This window comes from Sodiomyces alkalinus, assembly GCF_003711515.1.
Source record: "Sodiomyces alkalinus F11 unplaced genomic scaffold SODALscaffold_2, whole genome shotgun sequence".
In the NCBI taxonomy this organism is placed as follows: Eukaryota; Fungi; Ascomycota; class Sordariomycetes; order Glomerellales; family Plectosphaerellaceae; genus Sodiomyces; species Sodiomyces alkalinus.
In genome coordinates this window covers 5,208,562-5,230,099 of record NW_021167080.1, presented here as the reverse complement: position 1 = coordinate 5,230,099, position 21,538 = coordinate 5,208,562, and the positions used below count along the sequence as shown (strand labels likewise).

Sequence of the window (21,538 nt, the reverse complement as noted above, 5' to 3'; positions counted from 1 at the left end):
TCCGTGCCATGTCGAGGGCCGCATCTCTTATGATCATCAGGATAAGTCCATATTTATCTCCTTCTCGTTAGTATCTGCAAGCCCCGTTTTGCTCGTATATAATACAGCGAGATCTAATCTATTCAGATATACTATTACATAACGCAGTATAGAAGCAAGATGAAGTAGAGTGTAAAAGCTGCTATGTGCGGTTGGGTTTTGTATTGGGGCCCTCTTTGGGCCCTGCCACAAGCTCCAGGGTGACCTGCATTGCGACTGTTAGCATACCTATATACAAAGTGGGAAATTGTCATGGGAAATTCAGGGCGTCCTCATACCGGCCCATCATTGACCAAGGCCACCTCCATCATGGCCTGGAACTTGCCGTTCTTCACACGGTCTGTCATATAACCCTCTTGGACCTTCTCAAAGAAGTGATGGTAAAGCCCGTTTGCTTCCTCTCCCCCCATGGCGCCGTGGAAGTCGGGCTTATTGCCCTTGGAAGTCTTTGCTAGTAGTGTGAACTGGGAGACTGCATGATAATGAGTTTAGGCCATACTAAGACGCTCGGATAGCATCACGGACACAATTACAACTGTACATACCGCAGAGAACCTCTCCGTTGATGTCTTGGACGTTCTTCTTCCACTATCATCGGACAGTCAGATATGTGTGATGGTGGGGTGCAGAGAAGGGAGAGCATTTATTTACACGGGCCCCTGCCTCATCGTCCCATAGCTTCATCTTGAGCACCTTGGATGCTAGGGATTCAGCCTCCTTCTCGGTGTCTCCTGGCGCAACGGCAGCGAAGACGAGAAGGCCTTTCCCAATGGATGACACCACCTCTTTGTCGACGGTGACCGAGGCCGACAAGACACGTTGTAAGATAGCTACCCCGACCAGTCAGTAAAGCCACATGATGCAAAGATAGATGCATAGGCATATGAAAAGAGACACGAAGTTACCTTTCATAGTGCCGGTCTATAAGAGGGAGACGGCAAAGTAAATCGAGACGCCCTACTTCGTTGTCCCCAGATGAGACCAAACATGCAAAGGAAATAGTAAGAATCGGCAGCCAGCCAGAAAACACAGTCGATCTATGATCCTCATAGACAGACACAAAACTGGGCCTCTAAAAGGCGCATAATGCTGCAATGCTGACCACCTTACCTTACCCTTACTTCCAGGTTGGCAGAGAATGAGTGCGAGATGCGAGATGCGAGGTACCATGATACCTTCACCAAAGATCCTCCAGGCAAAGAACCGGGTTTATTAGTGCGAACACGTCCGTGCTGTTTCAACTCTCTGATAGGACAAGTAATGGAACTAACTATGGGTCTCGATACGGCAAGTCGTACCAGTACCTGCACCTTCCATAATACCTTCTATGCGATATCGTCGGCAAGAGTTTTCGCTATGGATGCCTTGTATAAATCAGAAAACCCATAGGCAAACCGCACTTTCCTTTAAAGCAAACACTGTTCCGTTTGCCTGGCTCTTTTTTTCCTGTCCTTGTCCTTTCCAACACCGTCCGGACACTGTTTGACTCGCCTTACCGCTCAGCCCAGTTTAACGGTCTCGGTGTACCGGATACCTTCTCATCCTATTGGCTGAGCTCAGCGCCATCCAGTTGGCGAACACTGTACACTACTTTCCCTACTAGCAGTCGCATTCACCACCACCACTACCACCACTACCACCACTACCACCACGCACTTTCCTTCCGTTCTTACCGAACCTCCGTGTCAGCAGAACATCTTGGAGAGGACCACGAATACGTCAGCGCCGTAATTATATGAGGGCACAACTCCTACGACCGACCGATCGAGTTCCCGCCAGCGACGACATCCCATCCCACTCTATCCGAACGAGGGCCAACCCGTACATGCGTTCTTCACCATGGCGGCGAGAAAACTCCAACAGGAAGTCGACAAGTGCTTCAAGAAGGTGGCAGAAGGTGTTTCAGAGTTCGAGGCCATCTACGAGAAGATAGAGCAATCCAACAATGTGTCACAGAAAGAGAAGCTCGAGGACAACCTCAAGCGGGAGATCAAGAAGCTGCAGAGGCTGCGAGACCAAATCAAGACTTGGGCTGCTAGCAACGACATCAAGGATAAAGGCCCGCTACTCGACCATCGAAAGTTGATTGAGACGGTTCGACTCGCCCCTCCCCCCAGTTGTTTCACTTTGTCCTTCTTATCCCTTCCCCCTTTTCATTTTCCCCATTCCTCCCGTGCTCTGGCGTCGTTCACTGAGGGCGCCTTGGCTAACGGACCATTTCAATCCGCCCCCACACTATTTAGCAAATGGAGAGGTTCAAGGCAGTGGAAAAGGCCATGAAGACAAAAGCGTACTCGAAAGAAGGGCTAGCGTCTTCAGCGAAGCTCGACCCCGCAGAACAAGCCAGGGCGGAGGCGTCCGAATTCCTCAGCTCACAAGTCGACGAGCTGGAGCAGCAAATCGAGACGCTCGAGGCGGAATCCGAACAGCTACAGGCGACCATGAAAAGGGGCAAGAGCCACGGCGCCAAGGCCGATCGTGTGGCCGAGATCGACCGCTTGATCGAACGGCATAAGTGGCATCAAGGCAAGCTCGAGCTCATCAGGCGGTCGCTGGAGAACGGCGGTATCGAGGCGGAGCAGGTCACCGAGCTCGAAGAGAACATCCGATACTACGTGACGGACAACATGAACGACGACTTCGTCGAGGACGAAGAAATGTACGACGAGTTGAATCTCGACGAGGAAGAAGGCGTATACGGAATGGCGCTGGAAGACAAGGGGTCTTCCCAGGACAACGCATCCCTGGCGGAGGATGCGGCAGCCGACGGAGACTCCAGTTCCAGGCCCGTCGGCAAGGCGAAACAAATCGCAGCCGAGGCGGCGCGGAGACCCAGCTCGCAGACCAAATCGCCTCTCCCCGCGCTGGCCACCCTACACACGCCCCTGACCACCATCACCAACCAAGCCGGCGGCCCGGTCATGAAACCCGCGTCACTTCCGGCGCGGCCTGCGGAAGGGCTCAAGTACGCATCGGCGGCGGCGGCGGCGGCGGCCAACGACAAGATCGGCATCTCGCCCCTACCGCCTCCGCCAGGCGCAGCACCGGTACCGACCTCCACGCCCGGAGCACCAGCAGCAGCGGCAGCAGCGGCGGCACAAGCCAGGACCAGTGCGGCCAACTCGCCAGCCATCTCTTTCGTGCAGCCAGTGGCGGCGAGGGAAGCAGAAACAAAGGCCACCACCCCATCACCGTCGAACGGTCTTGGCGAAGCACAGACAGGAGGGGCAAGGGTGACGAGTACGACGACGATGCCGATAACGACGACGACGACAGCAGCAGCAGCAGCAGCAAAGGCCGAGAAGTCGAAGGCGGCGGCAGCCAAGTCTCAGGCCCTGGCCCAGGCACCGGCCCAGGCGACAGCGACGGAGTCGGCAGAACCACCTCGGGCCAGAGGGCAGCGCAAGTCTGCGACGGACGAGTCCCCAGGGCCCAAGTCGGCGACGGCCCTCGGCGCAGCGACCAACGGCGTGTCGAACGGCATCAAACCCATCGAGGAGGAGCAGGAGGAGGAATCGATCTACCATCTGCCTTCGTCATTGCAGGACCTCGTGGAGTCGTTCGAAGCGACGCACAAGAAGACGGCGGATCCGCACAGCGCGGGCACGTTGCGCATGCTCCAGGCGAGCCAGGCGACGTGCCCCGACCTACTGGACTCGGACGTGCCGCGGACGTACCGGCCGGACGTGCGGGTGCCGCCGGCGGGTACCGGGTTCCCCCAGGAGCCTCTGGCGATATTCGACGACCCGCGGCTCTACTCGCGGATCGACCCGGACACGCTCTTCTACGTGTTCTACTACAAGCAAGGCACGGCACAGCAGTACCTGGCGGCCAAGGCGCTGAAGGACCAGAGCTGGCGGTTTCATAAGCAGTACCAGACGTGGTTCCAGAGGCACGAGGAGCCGAAGAACATTACGGAGGAGTTTGAGCAAGGGACCTACCGCTTCTTCGATTACGAGTCTACTTGGTTCGTTGTTCTCTTTACCCCTTTTCTTCTGCTACTGTTGGCTAACGGATGGAATGATATAGGATGAACCGAAGAAAGGCAGACTTCAAGTTTGCTTACAAGTTCCTTGAGGACGATGTATGAGTACACACACATACACCCTGAACATGACTACCTTTTTTTCTTGGGATGAAAGGGGGGGTTTCGTACGACATGGGTTACATATGTTACGGTATTGTATGCGAGGAATTGCTCTGGGTTTTTGAGAAATCCTGCCTCGCTGGAGTTAAGACACTTTTTTTTCTTCTTCTTTCCTTTTCCCGTCTGGCCTCTGGGAAATGATCTTAGGTAAAGGGGGGAGATCAAGGACGTACTGGACGGCAGGGTCGTCTCCTTAATGGTCGGGGTAGGGCCTAGACATGCAGCCAGGGGTTTCCTTCCCCCTTTTGAATCTGAATGTCGACTGACCAGACGGTTGCCGGGCTCCGCGGTGAGCTCGGGAGCTCTGGGGGGTTGCTCCTTTTCCTCTTTCCCGCCTTGGATTGTTTTGCTTGGACGGTGTTTGGTGTTTGACTGACCAGTCCCACACTTTCTCACGTTGCTGACGGGGTTCGATCAACTTTGTTACGAACGAGGTAGGTCACGAGGCATTGGTGCTGTCTCTCTTTCGTGGGAAGGGAGGTTTTTTTTTTTTTTTTCGCATTGTTTGCAAGTGCAGGACTACTACAGGCCTGTTGAAGTGGTTCGTGCAATGTAGCCAACGGTCGACGGTGATACGTGCCTTGCCCAGCTTTACGCACAAGGTCCCTGGGCTGAGCTGCGAAGAACATCATCCCGCCAGGAACTAGTAAGGTAAGGTACCGTAGGTAACAGATGTCCCGGTGTCCCTACCCTACCGTCCTACATACTCGGTGTCCACGTATCCTTCCACGTGCTCCAGGTTGCACGTAGCCAGGGCCGGCTCACGGGGTCGTTCGTTGGGTTGGTCCGCCCGCCCACTTGCAACGGGACTGATTGCGCGCAACCAGGAACACCATGATGGGGTGACGCATGGGAAGCCGAAAAGGTAGAAAGTAAGTCCGCTTGCCAAACGGAGTGACGAGGAGGATAGGGATGGATGGATGGATGCCTGATACCCAATCCTCTGGGGTGGAGAGGGGGCAGATGGTTGGATAGAGGAGAAGGAGGTTAGGGGATAACTCCCCATGATACCTAATATAATACGAGGGCAAGACAACGACACATCATGACGATTTCTAGACCGGAAAAGAAGAATGCAACATACCACTCGCTTGGCCTTGATGGCCCGTACACTAAATTCCCACATTGTGCCTGGCGCCAAGCGTAAAACAAACGTTCATGGTAAGATCCCCACGTTCCTCAGGCTGCTCAGGTGCCTCGCGTTTTCCTTTCTTTACACCGAACACAGGGCTCGCTCGTCTAGTCATCATCCTCGCGGGGCATCGCTACGGCCCGATCCATTTCTTACCTACCTACCTAAGGTATGCTACTAACTGTTTGCTTCAGCATGTTATGTTTCGGTTCCCTACGTACCTTGTAGGGCTCAGGTCAGATGTCTCCTCCGACCGGGGAAACGTTCCGCAAGGCGGTGAGCAACAAGTGCCCACGTAGGTAGGGGAGTGAAAAGAAGGGCAAGGCAGAGAGAGGGACTTATAAGCTGTTCACCACTCCGTACCGTACTTACCTACCTTTAGGTACCTTGTACATACGTACCTGATTGTCGTAAGGCAGAGGAGGCAAGGTAGGTACCGTTGTACAGTTGTACGGTGGTGGATGATTCGACGATGTGCCCTCCCCACCGACGAAAATGGCGGTGTTGCGGTTTCACGATACCCACGTCAGATAGCGTCAGATATCTCAGGTACACACACAACTATAGGTACCTGATCTTGGGCACCTATCGTATAGCCGAGAAAGTCTCGTACAAGTATCGGTACTCCTCCATATGGCCTTGTCATAGGTCAGGCACTAACAATTCTTTTCAGTCCTGGATCGCTAAGGTAAGGTAGTGTACAGTGATTATTCACTCTGATCCTCCATCCAGAGCAAGCTGCACAGAATATGTCGCGTCACGAATGAACCGTCAAACGACTTGTAGGACAACAAGCAAAAAGGACGCCGATGAAGATAGGTTGGGCAGTGCTAAACCAGCAGTCCCTTCTTGTTTTCCCGCTTTCCCTTTTCCCCCGGGTCTGCGCAATAATTCAATGTACCAGCCTCGACCTCGATGGGACAAGATTCATTGGACATCTTTTCTCTCTTTTTTTTCTTGCTTGGCCTTGGCCTTCTGACGAAAAGGCGAACGGAGAGCAGAACAGCAGGCTATGTTCTTAATAACCTTGGGTTGGTTGACCGCTACACATCGATACCGCCCAAACGGCGATGACACGCCTCGCCGTTCCAAATAACGTGGCAGTGCCTTTTTTTTTTTTTTTTTTTCTTACAGGCGGATGCCTCTTCGCCTTGTCGCCTTTCCCTCTGCAGTTCGCACCTGGGGTTTTTCTTTCTTTTTCTACACCCAACACTGTCCCAACCGTTCCTGCAGAGACAGAAATGCAAACGTTCTCATGACCGAGACTGTTCGTGCGGTAACTGGCATGGTCAGAGTGGCCGTATGATAGTCCAGGATGTTGAGGATGTTCAGGATGTTCAGGATGGTCAAGATGGTCAAGATGTTCATATCCCCCCGCCGCTCTCCCCCTCCTCGACATCGTTTGCCATGTTGTGCTGCCTCTGGCCCATCCCCAATGAGAGCCCTGTCCTATCTTTCGGCGAACCACCACGTTTCCTCCTTCAACTGCCTGCCACTCGGAGAGCCGCGGGAGAATCCGTTCATGCTGCCCAAGCCTTTTTAACCCAATCCGCAACCTATCAACCTATCGATCTTTACCCTCCCAAACAGCCTCACCTCGAGAGGTATGTGGCCAGGACCAACGAGCTGTGGGTCTATGTAGGCTGATCTCGACCATCTCGTGCTGAGGGTTGAGCCTTTGAGGGACATGATTACTTAGTTCGTAATTCGTAATTGCTTCCTCCATCCTTCGTACAACGTACAACGTACAACGTACATACATACCCCTGCCTTTGGGCTTCCGATCTGCTCTTCTGCTGTCGCATCTCACCATCTGGTCTCCCCTGTTATGCACGTCAAAGCCTGCTGCCTTACCCCTGTTCCCCTCTGCCCTGTCCCTGTCCCTGTCCCGTCCTGTCCCTCTGGTTCCGCCTCGATGGGCCACACACAACTCACAGAACCACGCTCTTTCCATCGACTTCCCTCGGGTGACACCCCGTTCTATTGGTCTGACCATGTCGCCCTGACCGAAATTTCCCCTAACCCCATACCGCTCTTTTCGTTGACGAGATTCAACATGACGTTGCCGCTTCGAGACACGACAGCGGGGCTTGCGTCTTGCCTCTTGGCTGGTGTTGGTTGTCCCACTGTCACCGTTGTCCCCCTTCTCTTGCGTGCGTCTCTTGTTGCGGCTCTAAGGCGTCTGCCTTACAAGAGCAAGGGGCGGGGGGAGGGGCGCGGGAGCAGAAGGACATCGATCCTCGAATAGGGTGCGAGCCTTCCGCTCTATCGAATCTGGCATCTGCCATGCCATGACCACAATGTGCAACTGGTTTGCCTCTAGCCCTCCATCACCACATCACCAATCCATGGCCTGCTTTGCTTTTGACTACATGCCTGGTACTCTACTGGGAGTCGTGCTGGACGTGTAAAGCGAGGTATTACTTGAGCAACCCTCCATCCATCCACCCCCTCCCCTCCCCCTTGGCCCTTGGCCCTTGGCCCTTGGCTCTTGGTTACCCCCCCTGGCTCGCTCGCTTCCTCATTTGGGCCGACGCGGTTCTATTCCCACCCGCCTCACTGATAGAAGTACGTGCTATGCTATGTATCCTACCCTTCTGCGTGTAGGTGAGGTGGTGTGATGTAGGTGAATGGGGAGGTCTTGCTTGACTCCTTTTTGATGAACGCGGTTTGGCATCTTGTCGAACATATATACCCGGGAAGGGAAGCAAACTCGGAGTCCTCGTCTAACCCCATTCGAGTCCATTGTAAATGAAGTCAACTTTCTTCCCCTTCTAGCAGTCTCATACATATCTCGTCATCTCAAAAGACATCCATCATACTTTCCCCTTGGACAGATTCATCATTTCCTCTCTTTCCCCCAAGTTCTACCTCTGACTTGTCAACTCGAAAAAGGAATTAACTCAGAGAATCAACCCGGAGAGACAGTAGCCGCCAACAAGACCAGTCAGTCATGACTTACTACCACGGCTCCCGCTACCCTATGAGTCCCGTCAGCACCGGTTCCCCCGTCATCCCGACGAGGTACCCAGTCTACCCAGGGGAGGCTTCGTCCCCTTCCGAGGCGCCAGCTCTGGTGCGGGAACCGTCCGATGCCAGTTCCTTTGGCCCTACAACGCCCATGTCGCCCCGGTCCCCCGCCATGTCCTCCCGCACCCCTAGATCCGTGAACCAGACGTCCGGCACCGGCTATCGAACATCTGCTTGTTACGACCAGCTTCAGCTTCAGCATCAGCATCAGCATCAGCCTCAGTCCACGGCCACGGCCACTACCACTGCCGTAGACTGGAACAAGTACAGCTACATCGCCTCCGACGACGGGGGGTACTGGGAGCTCAAACCACAGTATGCTTACCAGGGCTGTGGTCCCGCCAGGATACCCCACTGCAAGCCGGCCGACAGCCACAACCCGAGCCAGCACCCGAGCCAGCACCGACACCCGGCCGCAACCGCCATAACAGGCGACGCCGCGGAAACCCGCTACACCTGCCTCTCGCCCGGGTGCCCCGCAAAGCCCTTCAAGCGCCACGCCGACCTCCAGCGACACTACGCCCAGGTGCACCTCGACTCGTCGTCGCGGGACTCCCACACCTGCGACTACGCCAGGTGCGCGCGCTCGACCGAGCCCTTCGGCCGGCTCGACCACTTCCGCGACCACCTGCGGGACTACCACCAGGAGGACATTTGCAAGCGCGGCAGCCAGGTCGACGAGAAGTGGCTCAAGGGCCGCAAAGTGTCCAGCCGCTGGTGGCGCTGCACCAAGTGCCTGACCCGCGTCGACGTCGCCAAGGCCCCCGATCACGTTTGTCCCCGGTGTAAGATGGTCTGCGAGGATAAGAGGAAGCGCGTGCGTGGGTGGCGCTGAACAAACTCTAGCAGCACGGGAAGACACCACAGCCCCCCCCGTTCAGGAACGACAGCATCGCATCAACCCACCATCAGCGGTGATCGGCCTCCCCCCGTGGAACGCAAGAAATTCATTGGGCGGGTTTTTTCGTCCGCCTAGGCTCTTCAGCAGGCAAAGCGGCGGCCATGACGCAGCCATGATATGCCAGAATGTGTGTGTGGCATCACTGCATCACTGCATCGCTGCATCACCGCCTCGCGCGCCCCCAGGTACATGGACCATATGGCTCTCTATTTCTCATCTGAAACATCGCGCTCTGCTGTGAGGAAATGCCAATCAAAAATCGAATCTTTCGGCTGAAGATACAAACGGCAACGCTTATTCGCTTGAGATGCGCTTTTCCAAGTCCGCCGAGGCACACACACACGCGGACACAGCCCCTGGATCCCCCGCCTTCCTTCTGCATGGAAGGCTTCCAGAAGGATGCGCCAAGCCTCTACCCTAGCCCTTCTTTCTCACCCACCCCCCTCACCCGCTCACTACACTACCCTCACCAGCTCTACGGCCGGCACGCTCATAGCTTGTCGTGCTAGTGCCTGCCACCTCGAGTTTAGTGTCCCATCCAGTTGCGCCTCGTTTCTTACCTTCTTACCTTACCAGACGCCGAGACGAGACCAACAGCTGGAAAAGAGGGGCAGGTCGATGAGATGATAGCGGGTAGCCTTTTCCGACTTTTTTTTTTTTTGTGTTACATTTCTGCATCGCGGTTTACACCTGCGCTTCACTTTTTGTTTTATCTACCCTTCATCCCCGCTTCGACTGTCTTTTTTGTCGTATCTTGGTTTGGTTAGGTATTCTGGCCTCGTGTACGATAGGTACGGTGGGATAGTGAGGGACACCCCGAGAGAGACCCTTCGTCCTTCGGCGCCGTCTCCGGTGAGATGGCGCTGTCTTGGCGGTTGTTATGTGGACGGGACGAATTTCGGTGACTGATTTCGGTTCTGAGGCGAGGCTGTGCCCATGTTCTTTATTAGTGTACTATATGGTGTCCGATGTATGATATTGTTATTACTTTGCCCAGTGTAGGGATGGACTCGATTTGTGTACGTATGGTTTCTTTTTTCTTCTTCTTTCTTTTCTTCTTCCTTTTTTTTTTTCATTTCTTTTCATGCCATCCACAGTGGCTTGCGACATGAGAGCTTTGTATGGTAACAGTGAATTCGATAGAGATGTTTAGGATTTACGTCTCCTCGACACCAATGTCCTTATTTACCTTAAGTGAGGAGAGAGAGAGAGAGAGGAGAGACAGAATAATCGTAAAGGGGATACACCCTGATGTTTGACCCCATTTGCTGCAACTGTATATTCTATACCTACAAAATATTCTTCGAAATCCTCTTCGAATCTTTCGTCCCCTCCAGCGCGCATAGTGCAAGACAACAGAGCAGAGAGATGGCGACATCCCGGCCCCCTTACTCCGAAGAACCGGGAACGGGGAACGGGAAACGGGGAATAAACCTAAACCCGAGAAAACGTGAGGCAAGACCTAGGTAATGCACTGAATTTGCAATGCCAGCAACCAATGCTTGCAAAAAAAAGAACCCCAATTCAAGCTCGCCACCCTCCTATCTGCCGAGCGAAGATCGCTTTTCGCTAGCATACTGTGGATATTTGTCCTTTACCCGAATGCGAAAATGACGGGAAAGGCGGGCGAAAAAACACCATTTAGCGTCTGCCTGGTCGGGTGAATACCAACGCAATATAAACCGCGGGACATATTATAAAGGCCCGCCGCACTCGGTGCTACGAGTGCTCCCTCTTTACAGCTTCTCCTTGAGGATCTGCTTCATCCTCCTCTCGACAGCGTTGAGGTACTCGGTGGTGGTGACGTAGTCGCTGCGGGCGGTCTTGCCGCAGGCGAGGGCAAGGTCCTTGGTCATGATGCCGTCAACATCGACGGTGTCGATGCAGGCCTTCTCAAGCGACTCGGCAAAGGCGACGACCTCGGGGGTGTCGTCGAGCTTGCCACGCTGGATCAGGCCACGGGTCCAGGCGAAGATGGAGGCGATGGGGTTGGTGGAGGTCTCGTTGCCCTTCTGGTGCTCGCGGTAGTGGCGGGTGACGGTGCCGTGGGCGGCCTCGGACTCGAAGGTCTTGCCGTCGGGGGTGATGAGAACGGAGGTCATGAGGCCGAGAGAGCCGAAGCCCTGAGCGACGACATCGGACTGGACGTCACCGTCGTAGTCTGGATGCAGGAAGAACGTTAGGTTTTTTTTTTTTCTCTTTCGGGAATAAAAGGAGAGAAAAAGAAAGGAGAAAAAAAAAGGAGAAGAAAAAAAGGAGAAAAAAAAAAGAAAGTTGAACGCACTCTTCAGAGCCATAATGTAGCCACCCGAGCTCTTGACCATCTGGGCGACCATGTCGTCGATGAGGCGGTGCTCATACCAGATGCCCTTGGCCTCGAATTCCTTCTTGTACTGGGTGTCGTAGAGCTCCTGGAAGATGTCCTTGAAGCGGCCGTCGTACTTCTTGAGGATGGTGTTCTTGGTGCTCATGTAGAGGGGGAGGCCCTTGTCGAGGGCGAGCTTGAAGGAGGCGTGGGCGAAGCCGGTGATGGACTCGTCCGTGTTGTACTGGGTCTGGGCGACGCCGCCGCCGTTCTTGAACTCGAAGACCTCGATCTCCTCGGGCTGGCCGCCCTTGGGGGTGAAGACCATCTTCAGCGTGCCCTCGCCGGGGATGACGCGGTCCTTGGCGCGGTACTGGTCGCCGAAGGCGTGGCGGCCGATGATGATGGGCTTCTTCCACCCGGGCACGAGGCGGGGCACGCGGGGGATGACGATGGGCTCGCGGAAGACGGTGCCGCCGAGAATGTTGCGGATGGTGCCGTTGGGCGAGAGCCACATCTGCTTCAGCTTGAACTCCTCCACGCGCGCCTCGTCCGGGGTGATGGTGGCGCACTTGACGCCGACGCTGTACTTCTTGATGGCCTCGGCGGCGTCGAGGGTGACCTGGTCGTTGGTCTGGTCGCGGTACTCGAGGCCGAGGTCATAGTACTTGAGGTTGATGTCGAGGTACGGGTAGATGAACTTGTCCTTGATGTCCTGCCAGATGACGCGGGTCATCTCGTCGCCGTCGAGCTCGACGACGGGGTTCTTGACCTTGATCTTGTTGACGGAGGACGACATGGTTCTAGATTGGATGAAGGCGGATCGAGGGAAGGTCGAAGTTCGGGAGGAGCCAGCGGAAGGGACCGAGATTGTAGATGTGAATGAGAAAACAGCAGCACGACGCGCGAGAGACGAGGCTGAGGAAGAGGAAGAAGATCTGGTGGCGGCGGATATGGAAGCACACGGGCGAAGGGAGAACCGGAGGGAGTTCATGATGGAGAAAGAACCCCAAGCGGGGAGGGGAAGGCCCGGAAAAAAAAAGAAAAAAAGGAAAAAAAAATAGGGAGGGGTGTGGAGAGGGGCACGGGGCCAAAGAGAAAAAGCAATGGACGAGACTGTCGATACCGGCACTGGACGGCGGCAGGCGGGGTGGCTAGGGACGATCGAGGGGCAACTTTCGAGGGGTTGAAGCCAAAGAGCCGAGGATACTGCTGGCCGGTTAGCGTAATCCGGGCGTAAGGTACGAGTCGCACGGCCGTTAAGCCGAATAGATCAAGTAAGCAAGGAACAGAAAAGGTAAAAAGGGGAAGCCAAATGAGCTAAAACAATTTCGCGTGGGCTGCGTGTAAGGTAAGAAGGTATGGAGCAGGAGAAGGAAGCGATAAGATGGTCAATCTTCCTAGGTACTCCGTACGTCTTGGAAATATGTCGTCACACCGCGACGGGGAGCTGCGAACAGCTACTGCAGTGAGAAGGTGCGACCGAGAAAAGGACAGAGTGAAACAGATGACGTGACGTGGGACTTACTCAGAGGGAAAAAGCTGGCCTTTTCTTTCCTTTCCTTTTTTCTTCTTTCTTTTCTTTTCCTTTCTTTTCTTCTTCTCTCCTCTTGGACGAGTCTTCCCTTCTTATTGAAGAGCAGCAAGTAGGACAAGACACGACTCGCAGCAACGGAAGACGAGCAGAGATGAAGCAGAGGGGAAGGTAACGAAGAAGTGGATTAGGGAAAAAAGTATGGCTGTGCTGTCCCTGTTTATTATTATGTGACCACGAAGATGGTATTAGGTGTCCAATGGGCAGATCTGGCAGCTTGTTGGTGCTTCACGCTGTGGTCTGTGTGAAGGCGCATCATTCTTTATTACAACCTTTTTTTCTTCTTCACTTTAGGCGAGCACGAGATCTTCGTATGGTGCCGAAGTCGCACCTGATCTGGCCCCGCAGACCCAGAAAAGCTCTGCAAGTGGGCTACACTAGTGCGGAGCCACCACGCCCCCCTGTACCACCCGTACCGCTACTTCGTACGAATACCTTAAGGTACATACCTTAACTTCTTCTGTCAGATACCCCCCTGAAGTACCACGAACTTCACTTAGATGAATACATATATAATTCCGCGTACCTTATTTTGTGTTCTGACATCTTCCGTCCTCTCTCTAATACTCTTTTGCATGTATCCATATATAAACTAGCCCCTGTTGCAGAGTTATTGCGGCGTGGCGGCATCTGCAATGTACCGTACCGTTGTACACTAATTACCAACTGGAAACGGTGGGATGGAACAGGACAAAAGCCAGCACAGCGACCCTGAACTCAATGCGGGGAAACGCAAGTTGATGACCCCAAACCAAGCATGAAATAAGGTAACATACGGATAGGATGTACATGGTACGCACTTGTATTCATATCATATGTCGTGCTCCTCAAAATCCACCAGTAACACGAAATACGATGCTGCGCTGCACGAAAAGTTCTCCGCTTCTCCGACATCCGAGACGTCGGGGCCAAAAGATTCTCCGAGCCACCTCATAAGGTAGATCATGTATCTTACGTCGTTCCTTTTATCCATCAGTTCCCACGACTCGTCTACTACCTTACTCCGTAAGAGTTATTACAAACAAGAAACCAGTCAACCCCCTCACTACGGCTCTTTTCTTTTTCTCTTTTTATTACATACCAGACATTGAAGGTGGGGCTTCAGAACCGATCTCGGCGTTGGTTATACCGGAAGCAATACGGACATGGAAGTGCGTACGGAGGATGGACTGTTTATTACCTAAACGAACCAAAAGAACGGCTTGGCCCGTCACTAGCCGCGAACCCAACCTCCTTCCATTAATAACAATTACAATACCATGTAAATTACGGAGTACGGATACAGTTGTCTGCCGATTTTATTTTATTTTATTTTTGTTCGTTTCAACCTCCCATTCCAGAATCTCAAAGGACCATTCCCTTGTTGGCTATTAAGAACATTTCATGGTGACATTCCTGTTCGAAGATTAGGTTTGTTACGCAAGGAAGCTTCCGTCTTCTTGTCGGGATAGTCATCCGATTCGGAATAGATATCGGACCCGAGCCCACTCCATATCTCCGGCGTCCGACCCTATTCTCCGAGCTCCAAGTCTACGGAGCTCGGTCAAGAGGGTTTCTCTTTCAAGAAGGTTTCTCTTTTCCCCCTTACATTGTCAAGAATGAAAGCAGTACTCAGGGGCGTCCATTACATTTTTTATTTTCTTCCGGTGCGAGAAATACGAGACCCGTACTGTGACTGGGCCACGGTTAAGCGTACATGGTGCTCCAAGAACTCCGTAAGCCAGGGAGACCGGGAAGTTCAGTACCTTAAGCTTCCCTCCCTCTTAACCTAAAAATTCCCAGTCCTAAAATCCCCAACGGCGCCTTGCGTTCCATTACACTGCCTCGGACATATAAGGGGATGAAAAGCAACAATGCAAGGCACATCCTCCCATTCTGTCGACCGTCGGTAACCAAATGGGAGCACTGCTCCCCCCAAGAGCTCAGTAGAACTCGCAGTCCCACGGTGCGTTGATATCTCACCCAAAAGTACAATTCTTTTTTTAAAAAGAATTCCCCGGAACAACAGAGTGCATGCAGGAGAACAGACAGTTTTCCCTTCAGTGTAGTTCCCTGAATGCCATCGGAAGCCAGCTTAGAATGCTGGCATGTCAAAACTCCGGATCTTCCTCGCGGTACTTCAGTCATCAGCCTTTTCCGCCTTCGCTTTCGGCACGTCCGACGCCCGGCTCTTAGCTGACCGCCGCGCCGACGAGCCACCCTTGTTCGCTGTCGGTGTAGGAACCTCACCGCCGTCGCCAGCGCTCTTCCGCTTCTTCTTTGCAGGCCGGGTACCCGAGCCCCCCTTGGGGCGGTAACCAGGGTCCTCATCGCGCTTTCGCTTCCCGCCGCCCCGTGCCGAGGCCGGGACGGGTGTAGATAAGGAAGAAATGTCCAAGTCATCGTCCATGCTGACATCCCAGGCGTCTGACTCCTTTTGCTGGACGCTCAGCCGGTCCGCCGCCGTGCGCCGTTTCCCGCCCCTAGCGGCCTTACCGCCGCGGGCCGACTTGGAGGCGCTGTCGGTGCCGATAGCCGGACGCCTTTTCCGCTTGGTATCGGCAGGAGTCTCGTCGCCGTGTGTCTCGTCAGCTGCGGGCGTCTCGGTATCCTGGAGAAATGTCTTGGGTGCGTGTTTCCGGAGCCAGTTATACACGCTCACCGGGTTGCGGAGTGCGATGTTCTGGCTGGTGTAGGGGTTGATGTGGGAGGAGCCGGCGTTCGGGCGGGCAGAGGGGGCTAGTGTAGGGAGAAGTTTTGTGTCGTCAATTCGCCGATCGATGCTGTACAGGTAGTCGTCCATGTCGTCCGAAGTGAGAAACGTCGGCGGATGGGATTCTCCGGGAAACGGTTCGAGGTCGGCCACGGCCGCGGGGAAACGGTCTTTTGCTTGATCGTACGACGTGTGGGGAACCTCTTTGAGAAGCTCTCCCAAAGACTTTGTGGGCTTTGCGAAAGCTGATAAAGAAGCGTTTTCGGCATCAGGGATAGTATCGTCCGAATCAGGTGTTGTTAGAGTAATGTTGATACGTTTATCAACGGGAATCTGATCCGACTCATTCATGTCGAGAAGCAGGTCAAGCATGCGGCTGGGCACGACCATGTTAGCAAGTGCGCCTCCTCCCCGCGTCTGCGTCTCTCTCTCTCTCTCTCTCTCTCTCTCTCTCTCTCTGCGAGTCTCCAGGAAGATCAAGAGCGTGCTTTTCTCAGAACATCCAAACATACTCATTCTCAATAGCAATGCGCTTTGCCACGGCAAGAGCCCTTTGTTCTTCCCTGTGCAGTTGCTCGCATTCCTGCATTTTTTGGTCGAAGCTAATGCGCATCTTCCGGTATTTTTTCTTCCATGACTTGTAGGTAGGTTTGGCATCGGTCATGGCCATGTCTTTGGAGGTTTGGTGTTCGTGTTTGACGTCGCGATCGACGGAGGCTGTACTTTGGCCGTCGTCATCCATCGTGACGTTACGATGATTGAGTGACCGGGTTGTTGAAAATGAATGCAGAAAATCGTGCAGAGAATAGAATTAATCGTATTTCTTCTTTCCTTTCTTCTTCTTCCCCGTATCTGGTCGACGGGTCGATGATGACAATGCTGTGTTGGCGATGATGGGAAGAAGAAAGTTGGAAAGAGCCAAGAAAACTCGGGGTTTTGGCAAGTGGTGATCGAAAACCGGGCGCACGCGTAAGGCAAATACCGTAGTTGTTCACTCTCCAGATGGATCAGACGAGGCTCAGGTACGAAATAGTGGATGGATTAAATTTAGCAGTTGCCCCAAGGGAGCTCTTGCTTCAAGGGAGCCGTTGACCAACCACAAGTGGTTTACGGATACAGAGTACGGGATACTGAGCGTCGCGAGTTTGCAGTCCAGACCGGGGATAGGTTCACCCCATCGCGAAAATAGCACCTACTTGCGAATAGTGACTTTCTGTTTGGTGGGGAGTCATACGAGGATGAGTGTACCACGTGTAGCGCCGCGGGGGGGTGTGTGTGTCTCTACCTTACTCTTCATAGGTATAGTGGGTGAGTAATAATTTCGGTATATTTTAAAGATCCAGTGATTCGTTACTTTTGTGACATGATATGGTTTTGCCACTGATAGAAAAGTGTTCCCCAAAAGCTTCGAAGCATTCTACTTTAGGTTATCCCGAAACTTTTGCTCACTCACTGTACTCCAGTGCTTCCCATAGGTACGTACCTATGTAGGTGCTCCATATCAAGATTCATCACAAGATTGGTATACCAGAAACCTCTCATAGGACAAGTCGACAAGGAGATGAGAATAGGATAAGAAATTAAAAAAGAAGAAGGAGACCCCGTATTATACTCGCACTGGAGTTATACTAAGCAAAGGCCTGTCATAGTCTGCATGCTTCGAGTCTCCAAAGCCCTACGAATGGCCGAAAACGCAGCAAAGAGAATCAAGATGTCGTCGCCCGTCACCATCGGCACCCACAACGGCCACTTCCACGCCGACGAGGCCCTGGCCGTGCACATGCTGCGCCAGCTTCCCACCTACCAGGGCGCCAAACTCGTCCGCACCCGCGACCCGGCCGTCCTGGCGACCTGCCACACCGTCGTCGACGTGGGCGGCGAGTACGATCCCGCCCGCAACCGCTTCGACCACCACCAGCGCGGCTTCGCGACCACCTTCCCCGGCCGGCCCACCAAGCTCTCCAGCGCCGGCCTCGTCTTCCTGCACTTCGGCCGCGCCCTGATCGCCCAGAAGACCGGCGCGTCGCCCGAGGCCGCCGAGACGGACCCGGACGTCGCCCTCCTGCACCACAAGCTGTACGAGTCCTTCGTCGAGGCCATGGACGCCCACGACAACGGCATCTCGGCCTACGACGCGGCCGCCCTCGCCGCCGCCGGCATCGAGAAGCGATTTGCCAACGGCGGCTTCTCGCTCGCCTCCGTCGTGGCCCGCCTCAACCCCAACTGGAACGACCCCGTCCCCTCCGACCCGGACGAGGCCCAGCGCGCCGAGGACGCCCGCTTCGAGCTCGCCAGCGCCCGCATCGGCGAGGAGTTCGACCGCGACCTCGACTACTACGTCCGCGCCTGGCTGCCCGCCCGTGCCGTCGTCAAGGCCGCCTTCGACAAGCGCGCCGAGCACGACCCCGAGGGCCGCGTCCTCGTCTTCGAGGGCACCAGCGCCCCCTGGAAGGACCACCTGTACTCCCTCGAAGAGGGAAAGCCCGGCGTCCTCTACGTCCTGTACCCGGAGAACCCCGGCCCCGGGGCCAAATGGAGGGTCCAGTGCGTCCCCGTCTCCAAGGACTCCTTCGAGAGCCGCAAGCCCCTCCCGGAAGCCTGGAGGGGATTCCGTGACCAGGAGTTGGACGGCATCACAGGTATCTCCGGCTGCGTGTTTGTTCACGCTGCTGGGTTCATCGGCGGGAATGCTACTTTTGAAGGCGCCAAGGCCATGGCTCTCAAGGCGCTGGAATCCTAGATCGTCGTTGCAAATGGGTCGGCTAGGCTTCGTATGCTTGGGATTTATGATGATGGGAAAAACGATCATTTTCCTTTATGCGCAAACTAGACGTTTTCACGTTTTCACGGGGGGGCACAGGGAGCGGCGTTTGGCTTCCAGTAAGGAAAAAGATGGGAGATGAATGAACAAATTCCTATTTTGCATCAGAAGAAGAGTTTTGGTCCTTTTGTCCCTAGGTAAAAGACATAAAAGCGAACATGTGGAAGTGTTGCCCGACACTAACGATCAGAGTCGGAACATCCACGCCGGGTCGGCTTTGTGCAACAACTGTGCTTTTCTCTCTCCCTGCCTTCGGACCAATCTGGGCTTCCATTGCCTTTGGGAGAGTCGCCGAGTGAGAAGAGCAACGGGTACTGGAGCAAATGAGACTCGCGGATAGAAGCAGCAACAACCAACCACAAGACCACGTACAAGGGCACAGAGGAGGCACATGGACCATATCATCCTGCGTATGGCCTCCTAAAACATGAGATACAGACATCAGACACACGCATACACACGTACACCCACAAAAATAACACACCACGCATCCCCCCAGTAACAGATAGTCGGGCACGGTTTGCGCGTCCACATCATCAAAAGCCGACTTGCTTTCCTCTCCTTCCTAAGTATACCGTGCCTCCTAACGAACCCAAACGCCAGAATACAGGAATGAAGCGCAAGTAGAACCATCGTAGAAAATCATCAGGCAGAAGCGAACCCCAAGTCCCTCTCGCCTCCCCATTCACCATCCCGGGGGGAAGCAGACTAGCCAGCAAGTATTTTTTTTTTCTGTCCCCCAGAGTAGCAGCAAACCATTCGCCATCGGTACATGGCCGAGAGCCATTCATGTTCAGACAGGAACTGCTCTCAGCCTGTTATGATTTATGTGCCTTCTGTGTGGGCTGGAGTCGGTGTGGCAAAAGAGGTAGGCCCTGCGACCAAACTCATTGACTCATTGTCTGTCGTTCGGGTTCTCGTTCTCATTCTCGTTCTCCATATCGGCGGCGCTGGTCTCGCGGTGGAGGAAGCTGGACTCCTTAACGGGGCTGCCGGACTGGGTGGCGGCAGAGATGCTGCTGTGGTGATGTTTGGCGATGCCGTTGGAACCGACGGGGGCGCCCGAGCCGTTGATGGGGCTGGAGAGGTGGGGGATCTTCTCGGGAACGGGGTGCTGGGAGCCGACGGACCCGGCGTCGACGCTGTCGCCCTTTCCGGCCTTCGACATGGCGTAGTCGCCCGAGTCGAAGTACTTGCGGTCTTTCAAGTGTTTGGCAAAGTGATCGGAGCGGGAGGGCAGTTTTCCGTAGAGACGGAAGAGGCGCTGCTCCTCCGGAGAAAGGGACTGTGGAAAGAAAAGGAAAAAGGGCATGTTAGTGAGACGACGTCACGAGTTTTCAAGGGCAAGGTGCGCGCCAAGGTTGATTGTGGCCATGGGCGGCGGAAGTGAAGAAAGTAAAATAAAAGAAGAAATGACACGGACGGGGCAAAAGTAAGGGTAGACGAGACGACTTACAGAGACATCGATCTTGTTCTTCTGGTGGGGGTTCATTGTGACAACGTCTGGTGGGGTCTTGGCCGGTAGACGGGTCGCTTTAGGTGAGGGTAGGTTGCGATGAGGTGAAGATCGTTAATGAGCGCAGGGACGAAGGCGTGTACGTAGTCTGGTGGGATAGGGAAGTTGGTTTGTTGAAGAGAGGTCGTTTTCTTTTTTCTTTCGTCTGGTTTTTTTTCTTCTTCGGCAACGGTCGATTAAAGTAAGGTAGTGGAAGGAGACGGAGTTGGGAAGTGGGAGTGATGTGACGAGATGGGAAGTCGGATCGAATGTTTGGCCAGTCACAGTGAAGTTACAGGGTCGAAAGTACAAAGTAATTGGTTAGATGCTATTAGTGGGGATCCATCCCCTCACGAAGGTTTGGCGGCAGGACCATCCCGCAATCCATGTGCTATCCCCGCTTACGTACTCTTGTGTTTACGATATGGTCCGCTTTATAAGACTCGTACCTAGAGAGAGGACCCGTCAGGCATCAACAAGGCGAACTAATTAATTACGAGATGAGGAAATATCCAGACAGAAAGGAAAAGAAAGGCTCCTCTCTCGTTTGGTCTCTATGGTGATGATTAAGGGGTACAGAGTGGCCCAAGAAATAAATAACATCAAACGTGACAGTTTGATCCTGCCGGCAGTTATACGAAGTAGCACCGGGATATAGTCGGTTACGTCGTCCCATAACGTACTTGTACATAAGGTACCTATAATTTTGTAAGTTACCGACACAACGTTCAACGTGTACGAATACTGGACCATGAACTAAGTTCACTTATGGGCGTAAGGTAGACTTCCCAGGCCAGCCACCCTTTCAGGGACAAACAAAGATCTCGGGGGCGTCTTCCTCTTTGCAAATTAATCGTTTATTTGTTTATGCTACAACGTACAAGCATTATGCCGAGCCGAGGGTCGTCTCTTGCCGTTACATCTGCACATCTTTTCTCTACCTTACCTATCCTAAGGTACCTTAAACAATAAACAAACCTACAGAGTACAGTACCTACCGTCACTCTGAAGTCGATCCAGCAACCCTCCTCCGAATTGATGCTCCCTTCATCACCCCTCCCCGGTTCTCACGGTCCCCGTCTCCGAGAAGACCGTCGCATGCTGCTCTGATCGTCTCCCTGCCTATCAACTGACCGGATTACGTATGCATACCGGGTTCGATCCTGGCCATTTCCGGAAGATTCTGTTATCACCAGACCCTTCATGGCCCCGGGGGTCATCGTCGTTGCCCCTGGTCATACTTCGTACAAGTAGGTTAAGTTGAATTCGTATCGATTATATCCGTACAACGAACCATGCTGCATCGATCTCAATGCATCACCCTCAACGGCACAGATCGTCAGTTTTTAGCTTGCCCTTTGGTTTTGCGAGACAACGGAACT

The 21,538-nt window shown here is 53.9% G+C and overlaps 9 protein-coding genes across 9 annotated transcripts; 5 read left to right on the top strand and 4 right to left on the bottom strand.

The window, feature by feature from the left end:
* Window positions 1-177: 177 nt before the first annotated feature.
* On the bottom strand, window positions 178-973 carry SODALDRAFT_331151 (D-tyrosyl-tRNA deacylase). Its single transcript, XM_028611388.1, has 5 exons — window positions 945-973; window positions 691-869; window positions 585-627; window positions 318-511; window positions 178-244 (listed from the first exon to the last, which is right to left on the bottom strand). Exons 1-5 carry the CDS (start codon window positions 949-951, stop codon window positions 182-184), a joined length of 486 nt encoding a protein of 161 aa, XP_028469231.1. The 5' UTR covers window positions 952-973; the 3' UTR covers window positions 178-181.
* A 905-nt stretch (window positions 974-1,878) lies between these two features.
* On the top strand, window positions 1,879-4,129 carry SODALDRAFT_357464 (hypothetical protein; the record flags this gene model as incomplete). Its single annotated transcript, XM_028614006.1, has 3 exons — window positions 1,879-2,133; window positions 2,283-4,006; window positions 4,069-4,129. 3 exons carry the CDS (start codon window positions 1,879-1,881, stop codon window positions 4,127-4,129), a joined length of 2,040 nt encoding a protein of 679 aa, XP_028469230.1.
* A 2,954-nt stretch (window positions 4,130-7,083) lies between these two features.
* Window positions 7,084-8,195, top strand: SODALDRAFT_377094 (hypothetical protein; the record flags this gene model as incomplete). Its single annotated transcript, XM_028614883.1, has 4 exons — window positions 7,084-7,471; window positions 7,642-7,886; window positions 7,945-7,986; window positions 8,097-8,195. The coding sequence occupies exons 1-4, from the start codon at window positions 7,147-7,149 to the stop codon at window positions 8,193-8,195; spliced, it is 711 nt and encodes a 236-aa protein (XP_028469229.1). The 5' UTR covers window positions 7,084-7,146.
* A 373-nt stretch (window positions 8,196-8,568) lies between these two features.
* Window positions 8,569-9,177, top strand: SODALDRAFT_256942 (hypothetical protein; the record flags this gene model as incomplete). The annotated part of the gene is made up of 1 exon (XM_028607442.1): window positions 8,569-9,177. A coding segment is annotated over one exon (609 nt), but the record flags the coding sequence as incomplete, so codon positions are not given.
* A 1,808-nt stretch (window positions 9,178-10,985) lies between these two features.
* SODALDRAFT_271565 (isocitrate dehydrogenase) lies at window positions 10,986-12,548 on the bottom strand (the record flags this gene model as incomplete). The annotated part of the gene is made up of 2 exons (XM_028607780.1): window positions 10,986-11,410; window positions 11,534-12,548. The coding sequence occupies 2 exons, from the start codon at window positions 12,546-12,548 to the stop codon at window positions 10,986-10,988; spliced, it is 1,440 nt and encodes a 479-aa protein (XP_028469227.1).
* Window positions 12,549-12,980: 432 nt separating this feature from the next.
* On the top strand, window positions 12,981-14,413 carry SODALDRAFT_357459 (hypothetical protein; the record flags this gene model as incomplete). Its single annotated transcript, XM_028614005.1, has 8 exons — window positions 12,981-13,022; window positions 13,174-13,259; window positions 13,356-13,390; window positions 13,497-13,573; window positions 13,838-13,884; window positions 13,990-14,085; window positions 14,242-14,299; window positions 14,366-14,413. 8 exons carry the CDS (start codon window positions 12,981-12,983, stop codon window positions 14,411-14,413), a joined length of 489 nt encoding a protein of 162 aa, XP_028469226.1.
* An 854-nt stretch (window positions 14,414-15,267) lies between these two features.
* On the bottom strand, window positions 15,268-16,582 carry SODALDRAFT_270353 (hypothetical protein; the record flags this gene model as incomplete). The annotated part of the gene is made up of 2 exons (XM_028607713.1): window positions 15,268-16,216; window positions 16,353-16,582. 2 exons carry the CDS (start codon window positions 16,580-16,582, stop codon window positions 15,268-15,270), a joined length of 1,179 nt encoding a protein of 392 aa, XP_028469225.1.
* Window positions 16,583-17,494: 912 nt separating this feature from the next.
* Window positions 17,495-18,580, top strand: SODALDRAFT_270676 (metal-dependent protein hydrolase; the record flags this gene model as incomplete). Its single annotated transcript, XM_028607729.1, has 1 exon — window positions 17,495-18,580. The coding sequence occupies one exon, from the start codon at window positions 17,495-17,497 to the stop codon at window positions 18,578-18,580; it is 1,086 nt and encodes a 361-aa protein (XP_028469224.1).
* Window positions 18,581-19,417: 837 nt separating this feature from the next.
* Window positions 19,418-20,526, bottom strand: SODALDRAFT_377090 (putative camp-regulated phospho protein family protein Igo1). The gene is made up of 2 exons (XM_028614882.1): window positions 20,118-20,526; window positions 19,418-19,946 (listed from the first exon to the last, which is right to left on the bottom strand). Exons 1-2 carry the CDS (start codon window positions 20,151-20,153, stop codon window positions 19,557-19,559), a joined length of 426 nt encoding a protein of 141 aa, XP_028469223.1. The 5' UTR covers window positions 20,154-20,526; the 3' UTR covers window positions 19,418-19,556.
* Window positions 20,527-21,538: the final 1,012 nt, after the last annotated feature.